The 19672-nt window shown below is 47.7% G+C and overlaps 1 protein-coding gene and 1 non-coding gene across 2 annotated transcripts; both read right to left on the bottom strand.

Annotated features, from left to right (window-relative positions):
• Nucleotides 1-19315, bottom strand: LOC108153773 (protein rhomboid). Its single transcript, XM_017283912.2, has 4 exons — nt 18961-19315; nt 2939-3472; nt 957-1341; nt 1-897 (listed from the first exon to the last, which is right to left on the bottom strand). Exons 2-4 carry the CDS (start codon nt 3281-3283, stop codon nt 587-589), a joined length of 1041 nt encoding a protein of 346 aa, XP_017139401.1. The 5' UTR covers nt 3284-3472; nt 18961-19315; the 3' UTR covers nt 1-586.
• Nucleotides 7349-7420, bottom strand: Trnae-cuc. The gene has a single exon. It is a non-coding gene; the product is annotated as a tRNA-Glu (tRNA).
• Nucleotides 19316-19672: the final 357 nt, after the last annotated feature.

Here is a 19672-nt window from a genome sequence, read left to right as displayed (position 1 = left end):
CTTAGCAATTTATTGAAGATTTCATTACTGTGTAGTTCATTTGGATATCTTTAGTACATTCTTTCAGTTCTTTCCTCATAAGTTCTTTCTTTAGATAGTATCTATATATCTCCAGCACATTATTTCGATGTATTTAGTTCTTCATTTGTTCATACTTACTACTGGGATATCTCTAGTTCTTCCTTCAGAAATCTTTAAGTTCTTTATTGCTTAACATTTTCCGTCTTTTAAGCTCTGGTTGTCTTTTGGCATTATAACTAAATAGGCAATCGGATGGATGGATGGATGGATGGGATCCACCATCCCAAAATAGAGAGCAAAACCTTCGTGCAATCCTTTGGTTTTCTTTTGGAAAGTCTCTGATGTGAGCCTGGCTCTCCACTCCTTTGGCATTGGCATAAGATATACATGTAAATGTTGTTGTTTTGTTTTCTTTTTGAGGGTCTTAAGTTTAAAGAGTACTTTGAGCAGATATCCGAGAGATACTTAAGGTTCTTTTTGAGCACACACTGTCCTGGGGGAGGGGGAGAGTCTTACCATCTAATGACTAGAGACTAAAGCATAAGATATGATGTGATGAAGTCTTTTAACCCATTCCCAGGTCGTGGAGCAGGTGCTGCTTGAGCACCTCTCCCTCCTGCTCGGCCAGGAGCTGGGCGGTCACCGTGTTGATCAGATTGAAGGCTATGCCAAAGACACTGAATGCCGACCACACGCCCAGTGCCAGCCAGCGCAGCAGTCGCGGACGCAGGCCCCCGTCCAGCTGCCTGAGGAGCAGCAGACCCACACTCAAGCCGGCCAGGGCGCCCGTCATGTGGGCGATATAGGAGACAGTGGGGCGCGCCTGCAGTTCCTCGAGGTCTCTGGAATACAGAGCGTAGCCCAGGTCGCAGAAAACTAAAAGAAGCATTAGCCATTGTCAGGGAAAGACCGAAGAAATCTCTTGGAATACTCACCAAACAGAATCACAGCCATCAGCTGCAGGATTCCATGACGCATCTGCTCCAAGTTCAGCAGCACGCTGGCCACCTGGGCAGCCAAGAGAGCATAGACCCCCCCACTGGCGCCAACCAGGTACACCTCAGAGTCGACGACACTGGTGCCCAGGGATCCGGCCAGAACGCCCGCCATGTAGATCACTCCCGTCCGGGCAGAGCCATGCACCATCTCCAGGGGCAGGCCGAAGAGCAGTTGTGTGAGCACATTGAAGCCCAGATGGAGCCAGCTGGCGTGGAGCAGGGCGTAGCTGAGGAAGCGCCACAGCTGGAGGCGCAGGTCGGGGCGATAGATGAGCACAGAGTCCTCCGGAGGGACCTGACCCACGCACACGAATACAAAAATCTGTAAAGGAGAAAAACGGGACGTTAACTGGTTCATTTCGGGTATCCCGGCTATCCGGGAGCATCTCTATCTGCGGAACCGGAACCAGCAATAAACCCATCAACAAAACCCACACAGAGAAGAGAGACAGAGCGACAGAGCGACAGAAAGATGGAGAGATGGAGAGGGGGACAGCAACCCCCAAAGGGGCCATGGCACAGACTGCCGCCAGACAGCGACGAGACGTCGCCATCGAATTCCCCTTTTTCCTTGGCTTTCCTTTCCTTTCCATCCACTCCCTGTCTCTGGCTCTGGCTGTGGATGTGGATGTGGCTCTGGCCCTGGTGGGGGCGACGGCGTCCAGTCGTCTGTGGGCCCTGCCAGACGCGGAAAACAAATCGTAGACGTGTTGGGGTTTTTCGCACGCACACTCGCCCTATCCCTGGCAATCCCTTGCTATCCCCTTTCAGAGTGTCCCCGTCCCCCGTTGCCCGTCGCCCGTCGCCCGTCGCCCGCTCTGGTGCTTCTCGTATATCCTTTAACCGGAAGCCAACTTCCATTTCATTCCCATTCCAACAGAGAAGGGGGCACTCTCCGTGAAGTGTGTGTGTGGGCCAGTCGGCAATTTGTTTGCCTCAAAAGTCAATTGCTCGACTAGAGCTCTAGGACGTGCGAGCGGAAAAGGGGGGCTCCCAGATGGGACACATGATCCAGCAACAGCAGCAGCATCTTTGCTCTGGGGGGGAAACAACCCTCCTCTGCAATGCCACTACTCGTGTAAGCACACGACGTGAGACGTGAGACGTGACTGCGCAAATACCGACCACCGACCCGACCCGACCAGCCATCCATACGCTGACCAGAGTGGACTTCCACTTGCAGAACTTCTTTGCTTCTGGTAAGGAAAGCCCGCACTAAACTGATGTTGGATAATGGAAAAATAAATAAACTTCAATGGAAGCATGGTTTCTGGCGGCCTAAGCCTTGAAAATGCATGCAAAATGTTGTGGAACACAACACACACAATTTGAAACATTTAACCCCAAATCTGCATCTAAATGTAGGCCTTAAGAAACTTCTGTAGACTTCTGTAGGCAAACACGTGTCGCGCAGAATGCAGCAGCACGCCTCGGCTGGTGCCCAGAACCTTTTACAATGATTTGAAACCCCCCCAGAGATCAAGTGCTTGTACACGAAAACATAAGTTGTAATTCAACAAAGGATGTACGAGTAGTATGCCTTTTCCAAGCAATATGTTGGCTATCCCAAGGGTTGCCTCTGCCACACCACAGTGGGTGTGTGTGTGTGTGTGTGTGTGTGTGTGTGTGTGGCAGCAATTAAAGCAAACCACACTCTCCAGAGGAGGGTCCCCCAGTACCCCACTCCCCACTCCCCACTCCCCAGTCACGAGTCACGAGTGTGTGTGGCCACAGCAATGTCATGGATTGTGGGGATGCCATGGCAACCTTCCGTCACCCGAAATCGCCCCAAAAAAAGTTACGGCTTTTTATGAGCGGTGCGGCCCTCAATCAACCCTCGGGTCGAGAGTTTAATCGCATTAAAAGCGGCAACAGTGGAGAAATGGTACAGTACGGCCCCACCCGGCCCCCGCACTCACCTCCAGCAGCGATGCAAGGACAATGAAGCAGGGCGGCGGCCATTTGGTGGCAAGAAGCTGCCTCTCCTTCTGCCTCTCCCTCTCCAGTAATGGTGGCTTCTTTGTTGCTGAAACTGGAACTGGGCCTGGGCCTGGGCCTGGGACTGCTGTCGTTGTGCGATGCACTGGATATGGGTGTGGATGTGGATGCTGTGGCATCAGCTGGTCACAACAGACGCCCAGCACCAGGCCAGACGAATGCGATGTGGAGGAGGCGGAGGCACAGGCAGAGGCAGAGGCACAGCCCGTCGGCATCGGCATCGGCGGCGTCATCTGCACTACGGTGCTGCTGGGCAGCAGCAGCATCTCTCCTCTCCGTTTTTTCGAGGCGTCTATTTTTGGGGCGTCTGCCTTGTGACGGTGCCCCACTTAGCAGCAGCAGCAGCACCAGCACCGACTGTGGCAGTGGCAGTGGCAGCAGCAGCAGCGGTGGCGGCGTTTGCTGTCATCATGAGATGGTCTCGGAATGCTGTCTGGGCCCCCGGTTTTGGCCTCCTGGAAAGAAATAAAGACACGACACACATGAGTCAGAGTATCAGCAATGGGGCTTACAGTGGGCCAAATTAGCTCAAGGTTGTCTCCTCCGTCGGTCGGTCGGTCGTTGTGTCCCACTGTCTCGAGGGCCCCCCATTCAATGGGTGCTGCCAGACGACGACGACAACTGCAGCGCATTTCGAGGCGACTCTCGACTCGTCGTCTTCCTCTCGTCTCGTCTCCGTCGCCGTCGCCGTCTCTCGATTTGGCAGACGACAGCGCCAAAAGGCGGCGCCATCATTCAGGTCTACACCGAGTCCCCCATTTCTTCCATTTCCCTCTCGTTTCAGCACTTTTTAATGGCCCTAGACCTAGACGGCCATAAAAAAGTCAAGAATTTATTTCTCTTTTTATTTTTTATTCTTTATTTTTTGCACACACAAGAAATTTATTTCCGCTGCGGCGAAAAGGCAAGCGAAAAGCAGGAAAGGTTAAATGCAACCCTCCAAATGTGCTCAAAAGTTCAGATTAAGATGGAATTTCTCTCACTCTCTCATCGTAAGAAAAGACAACCCCAAAGCAATAATGAAAGTGTTCTTAATGGAAATCGAATAATGAAAAGCTTATAAAGGAGTCTATATCCAAGATGAAAGCTGGAATCCTCCCCTAACAATAGGAAATCCTCAGTTCTTGGGCGTTCGAATCCTAAGAAATCTACAAAGAGCCAAAGGTTTTCCATTCAAATGTTTCTTAATGGAACCCAGTACTCCGTTGGAGATAGATAAAGGATAGATTTTGCTTTAGCAGACCCTTCATTAAAGGTTAATTCCCCTATTTGACTGCCATAAAGTATCCCAGATCCTTTAGCCTGGCCTCCCCCTTCTCCCAGCCAAAAACTAGTTGTGGTTCCTCCCGAAATCCCTGCAATCTTATTGCAACTAATCCCCATGAAATACTGAGCTCTGGTCGGTGGACTATGTACCGACTAGACAGCCCTAGCACGCAGGACCCTCTCCCCATGTGTGTGTGTGTGTGTGTGTGTGTGTGTGTGTGTGGTTTAAGCTTGAGTTTCATTTGGCTGTGTTTCCATTTCCAGTTCTGTCTCGGAGTCCAGTCCCATGGCGTGTTCCGTGTCCTGCTTTGTCCTGTCCAGTACTCCGTTCCGTTGTGTGGTGCGCTGTGGTGCTCGCCTGGTAATGAGTTTTAATGGTGATTACCTTTGGCCCAAAAACAACAGGAGCAGCAGCACCAGTCGCAAGTCGAAGGTCCCGTCCTGGGTCCTGGGTCCTGGGTCCTGTCCAGTGTCCAGTGTCCTGTGTCGTGTCTCTCTCCCTCGACTGCAAACGAGTTCTTCTGCCAAGCGGCGGAAGTGTTTTGTTGCTGTGCCTGGAAGGGGAAGCCCCTTTAATGATCTGCGGCTGGCACACAACCGGTTAATGGTGCCTGCCGCCGCATGCCAAAAACTGTAAAAATATCGACAGGTGTATATCCTTAATGTCCTTCAACATTCGATTCCTGGGGCCAGTAGCTTTTGCCTCTGGTGTGCTCTTCGAAAGTTCTCCTTTGCTGGTGCTGCTGTTGTCCTTGGCACGCAACTTGTTTGTTCGTGCAGGACACTGAAACGCACAATATCCTTGAAAGAAACACACAACTTCCTCCTGGGCCGAGGTCTCTGCCCTTTCAGCTCACTTCCCCCGACCTTTCTCCGCAATATTTCGCTCCTTTCTCCTTTCTCTTGGCCTCTTCCCTCGTCCCTCGTCCCTCTCTCCTTTGCCCTCCCGCCTCATTTGGCATAAGGCAAAAATCGAAGTTCAACTCGCAGTTGAAGTTGATTATGCAAGGACTCCTTCAACAACCTCCAACCGCCAAGCTGCAAGCTCCTTCCTCCTTCCGCCCCCGGCCCCGGCCCCGATGTGGCTGCCACACGGCCTGGCCTGCTACTGTTGCCACTTGCCACTTCCCACTTGCCACCTCCCACCGAAACTGCTGCTGCTGTTCTAGTTTCCTTCCTTCGACCGCATTTTGCTGCTGTGTTCAGTGCTCTGAGTTCTGTGCTGTGTTTGCATTGGACAAACATTTCATTTACATAATGCTGACTATTTGTGTTTGCCTTTCGCCCCCATCTTTTTCTTTGAGTTTATTTTTTTTTTGTCATATATGTGAGTATTTCCCCAAGTATTTTTTTATTGATTTATGCAGTTCAAATTGCCATGAAACACATTCCAAATTATTTCCAAGAAGTTGTCGGAGCGATTCCCCTGGTGGGGAGCAGCAACAACCTCCCCACGCCTCCGCCCCCGCCTCCCCCTCAGGTAACTATTCCCTTCTTTTTTTTTGCAGAAGTTGGCAGGGAAAATGAGAGAAAGACAGAAAACAAATTTAATTACTGAAGCCACAGGGGATTCCCCCAGTAACCAGGAGGGGGTGGGGGGGGGGGGGCAGAGGGAAAAGCGAGTGAGAGCGAAATGGAAAATATATGTAATTATAGCCCGGCTTAAAAATGCCTTGGGTTGAGAGCAAAAGTTATGTAGAAAGAAAAAAATGAGTTGGCAGCTCCCTCGGAGCCCCCACAGCCCCCAGAGCCCCTTGGAACTGCCACGCCAGTGGGCGGTACGGAAAAAAAAGTGAAAGAATACCAAAGAAAGTTACACCAACAAAATGCAGCAGCAACAACAGCAAAAACAATGACGAGAAAATTATTATAAAACTATAATTGAAAAATGTTTACTTTTGGTGGGTGGAAAAGTGGGAAAAAAAAAACAAGTGCAATAGGAGGCGGAGAGGCGTACAGTCAACTCAAAGGTTCACCTACGACTGGCTTTCACTGTGGCAGATGCATGGGAAAGGTTTTCACTTTTTTTTTCGCATTATGAAAGATGTACTCGCATGTACGGGATGTATGGATGGATGGATGTACATGGGAGTAGAGTGCTCCCAAAGAGTCTTTGCTTTGCTCATTTCACAATAAAAATTCCGTCAATTGTGAAACGAATGCGATTAAAAGTCGCGCACGCCATCATCACAGAAAAGCAGAAGAGCAGCGGAGCCGAAGAGCCGAAGAGCAGCAGACGAGGACGGAGGGGCACAGCAAATGGAGCATCGCGATAGGGCATCGAAACTACTTCTCAAGAGACCCGAACCGAACCGACCCCCACGCAGCCCCCAGAGAGAGAGAGAGAGCTTCAAAGTTCATTTCCATTTGGATTGCATGTCGGACGAGAGGAGAGACTGCAAGAGGGAGAGAGACCTGTGGGAAGGAAGCCCTCACTCACTCACTCTTTCAGTCTTTCAGTCTTTCAGTCTTTCTCTTTGCTTTCAATTTAATTGTAATTTCTTTTGTGTTTATTGCGTTTGCTGCTGTTGTCTGCTGCTTACGTTTTAATTTCATTAACTTGTGTTTACTGTGTGAAACACTTGCCCTTACCCCCGGACCCGGAACACCAGCCACTGGCCTGCCTGCCACACTGCCACACTGCAACGCCACTCCACTCCACTCCTCTCCACTCCAATCCACTCTTGGACTGAGCGTCCGTCCGTCCACCTCTATGCCATTAAACGCTCCACATAAAACTTAAACCATCAGAGATTGCCTTTGTTGTGCGTCCAATTTCGACAGAAGAACAGAACAACAGAAGAAGAGCTCTTCTGGCACTGACGCTGAACCAGAAGCTGATGCTGATTCTGATTCTGATTCTGAGACTGAGACTGTGCTCTTGATGTCGCATTGAGATTTCAGACATTTAGAACAACAAACGGAACGGAATCTCAAGCTTTCAAATTCGTAGGTGGTCTGCCCTGCTCTCCGCACAAAAACAGAAGCGTAAAGCGTAAAATATATAAATAAAATTAAATGATCCGCAGAAAAGAAACGAGAGAAAAAAGAAACCTTTGACGGTTTTCCCATACCGGGAATTGAACCCGGGCCTCCCGGGTGAGAGCCGGGTATCCTAACCACTAGACAATATGGGATGTGTTTTGATCGTGTCCAAAATTCCATTTGAATTTTCATGGAGATCGTTTTTGATGTATAATTCAGAGATTTATTTGAGGCGACAGCTAAATTTATCCTCTGATTCATGGATATGCAAAGAGACCGAAGAGACGGCACTCGGTGACGAATATAAATTACCTATTCGATTGGAATGCATCCACGGAATATGCTCATGTTTATGCAATTTCTGATCAGAGCAAAACCGCAAGAAGCGCGTATACCCTTTCAGTTGTGGCCACTCTTTGGCCCGTTGTGGCCCGTTCTGGCCCTGCCTGTCTCCCTGCTTAAGTATTTATGTCTTTTCGTATATTTCTACGACTTCGCGTCAATGCACAAATCAGTTAACGTCCGGCAGACGACAACGGACACTGGATGGACACTGGATGGACAGTGGATGGACAGTGGAGCGGACGGACAGACGGACGGATATATAATCACCTGCAGCGACAAAGACACCACCTGACCGGGGGACCGACGGACCGACGGACCAACGGACCGGCCGACCACTGTGTCGTGGAGGTTGTGTGTTCGTGATGTTGCTGTTGTTTCAGCCTAAACAAGTGCACATGAGTATCCATGTTTATTTTACGGTTCAACGATTATTACCAGTTATTGTCTAATGCAACCGTAAAAGGGGCCAGGCCAGCACCCTGCCTCAGACACCGCCGAACCACCGCCAAACAGACAGGAGAACAAGAACCACAAAGCAGAGGGTTATAGACGACAGGGCTTTTAGCCAGAGACAGAGCAGGGGAGAGAGGAGAGAGGAGAGGTGGTAGCCAGACAAACGACAGACAGAGAGACGGTCGGAGGAAGGAAGGCGGAGGAGAGGTAGGAACGTGGGTATGGAGCCGGGTAATGGACAACTTTTGGCCTGCAGTAGGTGTTGCCTGATTGTCGGTTGCAACAACCACCCGATGGATGGTGCAAGGTCCAACCGTTCATATGAGAGTGTGGTGTAGTTTAGTGCAGTGTAGTGTGGGTTGTTGTGGTCTCTGTCTCTGTCCCTGTCTCTGTTGCTGTTGCTGGCTCTCTGTTCATTTCGCTATCAATATTTCAAACACGTTCCAAAACTTTTGCCTTTTCGGGCAGGAGACAGCGAAAGGGAGGGAGGACGGTGGGGCGGTGGTATAAACGGAAGTTCACACGGAAATATAGGAAAATACAAGAATAATAATAATCGAAAAATAAAAGACAGACAAACATAATGTTCAGAAAAAGCAAAACAGGCCAGGGGGGGGGGGTATTGCGAGTGGGAGGGGAAATGAATCACGCAAACCCAAACGATAAACCAACAAAAACAGATCGAATGGGGGTTTAGCTCTGAAGATATATATCCGATAAGGAATGGAGACCAGAGCCAAAATGAAAACGAAAACTAAAAGACAGAAAAGACAGAAAAGTCTGAAATGCCTGAAATGTGGAATGCCAGAGGGAGGAAATGACGAATATTTTTGGCAGAGATACGCGTACGCGTACCAGAATGGTAGGGTGGTAGGAAGGGAGGAAGGGGGCAGGGGGCAGGGGGAAGGGCGGAAGGTTGTTTGGAGGCAGACGATGACATATCCAATAAATTAGGCACGCATCCGATTAAAGTGCGTGGTGCCCCCCCCCACCCGCCACAGGCGACGCTGTCTAGACGCGGAAAAGGGAACACTTGCCTTGCCGCAAATTGGAATACTAGATCCGATGGATACAAGTGCAAAGATAGACCATCCATACTCACGTATGGCCAGCAGATGGCATATCTGAGATCACTTGATTTATGCTCTCGCGGAGAATTCCCTGGGAATTCCACTGTTCACTGTTTCGCTGATCTAATAAATATCTATGGAAATTGCAGCACGACCGAACGACTCTCAAGATAATTAACTTCATGCAAAAGATACAAAGATACAAATGGCACACAGCACACAGAGCGGGTCAATCGTTGCTCTCTCTCACCCCCCACCCCCTCCATCCACAGCAATGTATCTATCTTTCTCTGGTGAAGCAATTTAATGCAAAAGCCATCAATTAACCCGCTTTTATCCGCCAGAAAGAGACAAAAGTATCTCTAGCGACCGTTCGTGGCAGAGATGCAACGATTTGCACGTAGTTCCGTTAGCTAATTGGATGCTGATGGCCGCCGCGGATCTGCCGCCGATTTTCCGCAATGAGGCAAGGAAGCAGGAGGCAGGCAGCAGGAGGCAGGCAGCAGGCGGCAGCCAGCGGAAATTGCAGTCGTCGGTGACGTTGACCCAAGGCCAAGGAAGGAAGAAAGGAAGGAAGGAAGGAAGGAATTTGCGGGGCAGAAACAAGAAGAAACAATGAAGAAGTTGAGTGGACACTGGCTGCATCGCTTGTTTGTTGCCCCATGAATAATTAATTTATGATTGTTCTCATTGTAAATCATAACAATTAATGTGGCTTTAAATGCGCAGCCAGAGGGACGATCCGACGGGGGACTGGGACCCCCGACATGACCATTGCCAAAGGCGGACATCAAAAGGCAATTATCCAATGGCCCCCTCCCTCCAACCATTTCCCCATCTGCAGCAGAGTGTGGTGTGGCGTGGTGTGGTGTGGTGTGGGTGGGGAAAATGTTAATAAGAAACGCAGGAAAAGAAAAGTATTCCAAGGGAGACAGCAAGCCGTTCTCATGGTAATAGAATCGGCAAGGCTTTTGTTCTCACAGACTGTCCAGCAAGGACGGAAGGAAGGAAGGAAGGAACTGGAGGCAAAAAACACAAGGGAGGGTGTTACACATAGTTCTTAGGCAGAATTTGGTCTGCTTTAAGCCAGAAAAGTAATTGGAATCGAAGGATCATAGAACAGAGAACCTGCTTAGCTCTCTGGGTCTTGTGGAGCTATCTGTCGTATCTAGAGTTTGGAAATATGCATTTATCATTCCGATTTCTCTCGCAGATCGATCTGTAGGCAAAAAAAAGATTGAGCTACTTTCCACCGCGTTGTGTGCTGCGAAAACGCGGGCATAAAACAAAGGCTTCATTAATGAGTTCAATAGCTAAGGAAAAATCAGTGCAAATGCAGAGATTACCTCTCTCTCTCTCTCTCCGTTTCTCTGCTGCCTCTTTGGCTGCTGGAGCTCAATGAACTAGAGACTGGATACCAGAGACCAGAGACTTCGCCTTGTACGGTGTACGATTATCACATTTCGATTAGCGACGTCTCCGGCCCCGACTGGGACTGGGAGCCGACTGACCTGCCAACTGGCGTTCATAACCACATTAGCACCGCTGGCGCTGCCATCGACCCACCAATGACCCACCCAGTTCCAGCCCCCTCTGCACCTGCCACATCTGCCACAGCCGCCACCTGCCTCCTCGGCCCCGTTTCGGGGCGTGCGATCTACATTCACTGCGCGCGGCCCAACAATGTTGTTGCCTTTAGTCAGTGGGCCCGTTCCGCCCCTGGTACGCCTCTTCTTTGAGATGACGGCGCCTACCTGTGGGCCCCCCTCCCCACCCTGCCCCCCTGCCTCGTATCTCGCATCTCGCCTCTTTCCCCACGCTCTTGTGGCGTGGTAATTATTCGCGCTCAGGTGAATACGCGAGTCTGCAAAGCGTAACTTGTAACTTGTAGATACATTCACGTATCTCTTTGCACGCATCTACATATGGGAAAGCCCATGACGAACAAGAGGGGCAGCTAGAGATGTGCTCGGTGTCGTGAGTCGTTCTCCCATCTCCAGGCGAGGGAATGGAACCATCTCCATTCGAAATGAGAGCACAAAGAGGGCCTCCCATCGTTCGCAGGGGAAGGCACCACGCAGCACGCCTCACGCTCCCATCTCTGGCTGTGGGGAATGGACAAAAGTTAATCACCGTTGCCGTTTAGCTCACTGAGCTTCTTTGTTGGAGCTCGCGCTGTGGCGCTGTGGCAGCGCGGCAGCGTGGCAGCTGGAAGCTGAAGTTGTATCTGCAGTTGTGGAGAGCTGTATCTGTAGCTGTTGCTGGATCGCATAGTTTACATTTTATAAGTTAATTGAGTTAACTGTTCAACGCTCTCCCCACTCTCTCTCTCTGTCTCTGTATCTGCATCTCTCCGCTGGTCATTTGCAGATGCAGATTGGCTGCATATCCGCCAAAGCATCTAGAAGATACAGTACATTGATCAGCGATTGCTGGCGATCCACTGCACACATATGTACGCATGTATCTATGGATGGTTCGGTTATTATTTTCCTGGTTATTTAATTACAAAGATGTGTGCACCTTTTTTTGCCGACTGCCTACCAAATGGCTTGTAAATCTGCTGCATAATTCGTGTTGCGGTTGAACACATTAAAACCCAGAGAACAGCAAACAAGCAAACTATCTGTGACCAAGAATTAAATGCCTCTTTGTTGTTTAATTGCCAGAATATTTCACATTTCCAACACACACATATATGTATATCATTTAATCGCATATACCATAGATACAATACTGTAGATATTGTTTCGTATTTATTCGCGGCTCTTCTCTTGTATCATTTGTGCATTGCATTTCATTTTTTCGGGCTTTTCAGATTTACAGATTTTCCTTTTTGCTATTTTTTATTTGCTTTCTGTTTTTTTTTTTGTTTTTTCCACATTCTGGTTTGTGTGTGAAATAATAACCCAAATAACTGCGGATAACTCTTTGTAAACGATTTGTGTATTTGGTTTATCTGCGATTTCCACTTTAATTCATTCATAAATACTAGATGATATGGGGGGGGGGGGGGGGGGTACAGTGCGGACTGTGATTGTGGACTCTACAAAGGCATGTTTTAGTTTTGGTTGAGACATAGAATCGATTATTGAACGATTAAGTTGGGAAATAGGTAGGAAATAGATGATATGATGGGGTACAGTGATTTACCTTTGGTTTAGAAATGGAATCAGCTATCGAAAGACTTCAATAATCGATTACTGAACGATAACACTGGGAAAAAGCCGATTATGTTTAGATTTTAAAAGAAATCCCTGAGATTGTTGGTCCTTTGAAAGACATCTGAGCAGCGCTAATCGCTGAATCGAACCTTAAAAAACTTCAATCGTGCTATCTATCGAATAAGCTTTCGTATCGACTTCAATCGCTTAACGATGGCCATCCCATATCGCGTTTCATCCAAATTAAAGCTACAAAACGGATAGCTATTGAGTTCCATTGATCTGCCACAATTGCCTTACACTTCCGACACGCACTGCACCTAAACAAGTTTCAATTGAAGTTTATTGAATTATGAAAATTTGTTGACCAGCCAGCCAGCCCGCCAGCGAGCTCTCGGATTCACATTTAATGGATGAACAATCTTCATCCGATCCGATCCGAACTGAACCGAACCGAACCGCCTGACAAATATTTGTCACATGAGAAACACTTTCGGGTAAATGCAAAACTTTCCGCAGAACCCGGGCATTGTACAGCAGGGAATACCACCGACAGCCCCCCGCCCCCCGCCAACCACCTAACACCCACCACCCCCAACCACGAGATACGAGATATAATGGCCATTCAAATGGCATTCAAATGGTGTCAATAGCTCTGCTACTTTGATAGTTGTCAAAGCAACTTCTACCTTCGTTCGGGATTTGCTGACGTCAAAGTCCGATGTGTGTGACCAAGGGGCTTGGCCCACGCCTCAGACGAAACTCGTTTCGTGGTTGGCCAGGGGGCAGGGGGTGCCTGGGGGGCACCCCGTGTGCTGTGTGTGTCGTGTGTGTCTGTGTTATCGTTTGCGGATTTCAGGTGTTCCGTTCGCATTGCGTGGGCCCTGACTCACCCAACAAATACATAGATTCGGCGGCGACTGGCGGCCCTGGCTGGGTTCCGTTTCACTTTTTCTGCGATTCTCAGAGATCTCTGCCAAATTTCTGGGGGGCTGCTGCTGCTGCTGCTGCTGCTGCTGCAATCTCAACAGAATTTGTCGGCTGCCACGGTTTAGTGTCGTTTCACACGTAAGTTGCAGAATGTGTGCCTGTGTGTGTGTGTGTGCGTGTCTGTGCGTGTGTTTGTTTGCGTATCTGCGAGATGCATTTCGAGGCATTCTTTGGATGTTTGATTGTTTGTTTGTGGTTTGTGCAGTGCACACTCGCTTTTGTCTGTTTGTTGTTTTTGGGATGGTACTCTTCCTGGGAGGAGGGTGTTGGGGTTTCGTGGAGGTGCTTGTTCCCAATCCAAAATCAATCTATATCTATCATTTCTCTTGGTTTTGATTCTCGTCTACTGCAAAGTTCGGAATCGTTCAAAAACCAGGTCTAACTTCTTTCTTTCTGTAACAATGTTGTTGCTTAAGATGATTCAATGAATCTTCGGCATCCTAAGCTTCTTATCATTAAAGATAACTCTTCTAAAGTTGAGCCAAATCGGTTTACTATATCCCCGAGAATAATCGTTCTTTAAGGGTATCTCAAGCTTCGTTTCGTGTTCCCCCAAAAGCTTGACTTTTTCTTGCTTTTCTTTTCTTAGCTTTGCTTTGTTTTGGTTTATCGCTTCGGTGTCTTATCTCCCTCTCCCTCCGTCCTCGCCCCCGCCCTCCTCGCCCTCTTCTCTTTTGTTTTAGTCGCGCGCACGAAATATTCACCTGAGCCAAGCCACAAAGAGCATTGATGAATGAACCAGCCCCGCCGGATGGCGGAGAGCGGTGGATGGTAGGAGCGGGGGGGTTGGGGGCAATACCGATAAGCGATGACTGTGTGGCGGCGGCGGCGGCGGCGGCGGCAGTGGAGTTCCCTTGGCGGATCGTCTTGAGGTATTTTTGTTGTTGTTGTTGTTGTTGTTCTGCTGCTGGCGTCCGTCTGTCGATTCTTGTGATTCATATTTCGCATTCGGATTTGCACATTGCGCTGGTTAGGCATTTCTTGGCCCAGTCCCCTCTCTCCCCCTGCCCCCCTGCCCCCCTGGCCCCCCAGTGCGCCCCCTCTATCCGTACGTCTCAGACCCCCTACTGGTGATGGTGCTGCTGCTGTTGCTGACTCCCCTGGCATTTCTGTCGTAATTTGCCTCAAGTTTTGTGTTTTGTGTGAAATATTTACGTGTAGACAACATTCCCCCATTTCCTAAGACTAAGGAGAATACCCACAGTCACAGTTACAGATACAGATACAGATACTCGTATCTAGATGGTAGTCGGAGTCGTAGTCGTAGTCGTAGTTTTCCTTGGCATTTTTACCCACATTTATTTTGCTGTGCATTTCCGCCTGCCATTTGCCAGAGAGAGCCACAAGCCCCACTGCAGAGCAGCCGCGCCGTGACTCCTTTTTCACCTGTGCACGCGGAAAAAAAACTGAATAGAAAAGAGCCCTCTGAAGGGCGAGGCAGCTCTGGCGGTTCTGGTGGAGACGAACGAATACCCTGGCATTCGAGGAGAAGGTTTTCCCTTGGTCTTGCTACAAATCTGAGTAGATATCATATCAAATGCACCCAAAACTCACAAACTTTTTCTTAGAGACGTGAGAAAGCCATAGAACCACTTGAGCAATTCCTAAACGCAGCTCTGTTCCAATCATATGGTTTGATGGGGGAATTTCCCTTCAAGTGCAGACCTTTCTTCATACTCCTTTCCCCATTTGCTACAGGGTACAGATATGCTAGAGGAAAAAGTGTTTCTTGTGCTATTCATCTCTCTCTCTGCTTTAGTTTTGGCATAAACATTTTCTAAACTTTTATCTAATTCAACGAAAACTGCAGCCAGAAACAGCGACAGGCGGCAGGCGGCAGGCGGCAGCAGGCAGCAGCGGCATTGCCTTCATCCATTTTGCAAGGTTCGTTCCCAAGACATTTCCACATTTTCCGACTCATTGTTCTTGCTGTTATTTCTGCTGCTGCCTGCCACCGGTTGTTGTTGTTGTTGTTGTGTGCTCCATCTTTGAGCTTTTGTTTTTTTCTTATTTATTTTTCTTCATCTTTTTTTTTGTTTTTTTCTGCTGGGCTGTGCTGTGTTCAAACTCAGTTCGCATTTTCCGCGTGTTTCAACTTGTTAGGCATTCAACTTTTCACATCGGTGCTCTGCCCCTTCTCCTCTCCTCTCCTGCTGCCTCTTCTCTCTTCTTTCTTCCTCTTTTTTCGTACTTCTTCTCACTATTTCTCTTTATTTTCCACGAAGGTTTTTCCTTTGGTGTTGCTGTGTTGTGTTTTTTTCGGACTTTGGTTTCGGTTTTGTGCAACACACGCCACTCGCCACTTGCCACTTGCCACTTCAGTCCACGCCACACACACACAGAGCAACCAATCCATGCACCACGAAATACGCTTTGTTTTGTGTCGCCATGAGACTGAGAGGCGCCTCCAAAAGCAAGAAGGGGTGGCAGCTGCCACCACGGATTATGCAATGCAATGCTCCTCCTCGCTTTTGTTGAATTTATTAAATTTCTTGGGCATAAAATGCACTAATTTATTAGCTCCCCAGCAATCTGCAATCTGTGTATCTGTGTGCTTCCATCTGGATCTCTCTGTGTGTGTGTGTGTGTGTGTGCGTGCACCTTGAAGCAAGAAGACAACGGACGACAGACTACAAAACTGCCTCCGAGCCATTGTCTTCTTTTGCTCAACTTGAAATGTTTCTGAGATTAATGCGAATGGGACGACGACACTCTGACACTAATGAAGGTCAAAGGTGGCCCAGAGAGCGGCTTGATTAGTGGGCTATAGAGTGGGCGGAAAGGGTGGAGTGGGCTGGAGGCCGGTGGGGGGCAGAAGGCAATTTGTTGACAGCTTAAGAATGATTAAATATATAAACTCTTGCCAGAGCCTCCACGAGCCTCTTTGTGTTTTGTGTGTGGAAATGTTGCTGGGAAACAACACAAAGGCCAAGCCCAGCGAGAACACAAATCATTTGATGGAATCTCAAATTTTCGAATTAAAACCGAAGGAAATTGTGGGCCAAAAGCGGCGATGGCTGGCCATAAAAGATTCATGGGTTGGATAGCAATAAGGAGTTTATTATTGATTACATTTTTACTATTTTAAATGTAAATAATATGGAAAAATCAGACGTTTTAATGCCAGATGTGTCTTTAATACTAATTCAAATAATTTTGTTGGGTTTTTAGGAAGAAAGAAGGAATAAACCAAAGAAGGCCACCGAAAAGAAAGACATTTTTGAAAGGATTTGCATAGATAATACACAGAAATCGATGCAGAAGGTAAGTAAATCTATGGAACACCTTTTAAAATACTCCCAAGATTAAAAGAAAGATGATTGGATTCCTCGAGTGCATGCATAAATGTTATATATTTATAAATAGATCAGATTTCGAAGTGAAATATCCATCATTTGAACGATAGAGAATGCTGTTCTATATATTTGCTGGATAGATTAATACAAAGTAATGAACGAAAACAATCATAGATACCCAAATGAAACTCACATTTCGGGATTTCTACCACAGATGGATAGCCCTAATAGCATTCGCAGAACCCTTGGTCCATGCGTAACAGATATGTATATCATTTTAAAGATACTTTCTTGATACTTTACACACTTTTTTTGCCCCTCTCTGCCCTCCTCCTTTGATATAGCTTCATTTTCGTTTAAACCAAACCCAAACACAGAACAAACTTTTGCACTTTCAGGCGAGTATCTCTGCATATGTATCTATATGTATGTATCTTTCCATAACTTTTCCACTTTCCGCACAAAACACACACAAAACCGAAAAGAAAAGCAACCCAAAAAACGAAAAAAGTAGAAATAAAACTAAACCATTAAGAAATCAGGTCTGTGGGTCTTTTCTTTTTTTCTGGGCCTTTATTATTATTACGAGAATTTCTGTTTCAATTTCGGTTTTTGGCTCCCCTTTCCACCCTTTCGATGGGTGTGTAAAAAAAAGCAAACTTGACATAATTACAAAAAAATATTACACAAAAAACGAATGAGAAATGTATAAAAAAGAGCCCAAAAAAACGCAAAATGCAATGCGTATGAAATTTTTTAAAAATAGCAAACGCATTAATTTTTCATAGTTTTTTCTGTGCAAAAAAAGCTGAAAAAAAGCTCAAGGCAGTGTCACTCCTAGAGACCGAGACCCCCCTCTGATGTCATTGAGTGGCACCATGATTTATCTGTATCTGTATCTGTAGCTGTAGCTGTATCTGTAGGGGGTATCTATCTATCTGTGTCTGTGCACTTGTTTGCTGCCCCGTAATCCCATGAATGAATCTGCAGACAAACAAAAAGAACCAAGAAAAAACTTCAGCGGAACGGAACGGAGCGGAGCGGAGCACAAGTCGGAGGGGGTAGGGGGGGAAAGTGAATGAATTCGCATCGAATTGAATGGAATACTTTAGTGAATGTTTAAATAAATTTAATCGCAGAGATTTGTGTAAACAAAAGGCCAGCGGAGAGCCGAAGAGCAGCCCAGTTTGAGGATCATTCACTGGCTGTAGCATTCCGGAAAGTGCTAAAAAGATGAATGACCATCTATATTCGGACGATCCACTCGAATGGAGAATCGAATCGGGGAATCGATCCAAAAGTGGGTGCCGTGTGTGGCGCTGCAAAGGCAGCGGCAGCCCACACACAGAATGCGGCTCTGGCTCTGGCTCTCCATCGATCGTTGGCCAGTCAGTCCTTCCTACACGCAGCACACGCACATCCACATCCACAGCCATCCATCCAACCAGTAGATACTTTTTGGGTAGAACAAAAGAAACTATAGACAGAGGCACAAGCAGAGGCAGAGCCACAAGCAGAGGCAGTAGCTGGGGCCAAGAAGTCGCCAGAAGTAGCACTTGTCCGAGATCCGAACAAAAGATAGCGAAATGTGGAGCATGGAGCAGCCCACACGGAGACAAATCACAGCAAAAGATCTCCAAAAAGAGGGTGGGAGTGAGCACAGCTATAAGTCTTTGCCATTTTTATTACTTTTTTTTTGATAATTAGTAGATTTATAAATGCATTTTGATTCAGTAAATAAAAAAGAAAAGCACCCGAAGAGAGATAATTATCTTAAAATTGGAATTATATACTCTAGGATCTGTTGTTTTCCCAAAAAGATTTGAGTTTAAATGCAGTTTTTCCCGCAGAAACAATATGAAATAAAGTTCTGATCTGATCTTGCTCCAATTTTTGGTAAAAACTAAGGATCTTCTTAAAGCCATCCACATTAATGGGGGAAAATCAGTCCAAGGGTATTTGCTCCTCTTTAGATCAAGAATAGCTTGTGGGATCTGCAGACTTTGCTGAAACCCCAGAAACTACATTGCGTATACGCAGTGTGTGGCACCCATTTTACAGTGAGAGAGAGAAGGAAGCCTTGAGACGGATGCTGGAGCCAAGGGAAATGCAGTTAGCACCCCACCAACCATTTTGGCCAACAACTAAGGCTACAGACTGACAGGCACAGATGTTTTTACAACCCAAATGCCACACAGATGCCGTTGCGCTTCAAAAAGCAGATGCAGATGCAGAGACACAGATACAGATACAGTTCAGTTTTCCAGCTTTCGAGTTGAGTTTTTTGGCCAAGTTTTAAGCCAAGGGATTTATTATTGGGTTACTGATGGGCCGGGTGGGGTGGGTTGGGAGGCGTGCTCCTCCTACGACTTACCAAAAGGGAAATGTGCTGACTTTTTTGTCGTTGTTGCTGTTGCTGTTTCAGGCCATGAGGGGAAGGATGCTCTTCTCTCTACCCTTCTCTTTCTGCCTCTCTCTCTCTCTCTCTCTGTCAAGGAACTAGTTACTGCGGTCGTAGATCCTGGCCAGCAGTTGCTCTAGCACTCAATTTTTCGGCACAGCCTGGAGGTCCTTTGGCTCTTCGGGCCTTTCTGCTTGCTTTCTTCCTTGCTTTTGTATTACCCTTTCGCCCAATACCGTTAGTCGTTGGTCGCTGGTCGCTGGTCGCGTCGACTGCCTTTTGCCGGTTGCCGTTACAAAGTACCGTTCACTACTGAGCCCGTTTTTTATGCGCTCCGATACTTTTATAGATTCGCAATGTGCGCCTTGTGGCAGACTGAGTGCCATGCCTCTGGGCTGTTGTGGGGCGGCCCGAGGAGGGGGAGGGTGTGCAGGGTCTTGTTGCCGTGTTAGTAGTTTTGTTGTTTCGCTTTTTTCGCTTTTTGTTTTTTGTTGTTTTCACCCCTTTGTGTTGCAGCAGTTGCCGGCCGGCCACCGCGCGTCCACCGCCCCACTCCCCCCCTTCCGCCCCAGAGTGTGTAGCAAGGGGGGGGAGGCAGAGAGAGCCACCAGGTGCACAAGCACAAACATGTTCGAAGTTCGAATGAAGCACGCGTCGCCGTTGCCAGGCCATTCGTCGTCGTCGT

This window comes from Drosophila miranda, chromosome XR (genome assembly GCF_003369915.1).
Source record: "Drosophila miranda strain MSH22 chromosome XR, D.miranda_PacBio2.1, whole genome shotgun sequence".
NCBI lineage: Eukaryota > Metazoa > Arthropoda > Insecta > Diptera > Drosophilidae > Drosophila > Drosophila miranda.
This window is presented reverse-complemented; position numbering and strand designations above follow the sequence as displayed.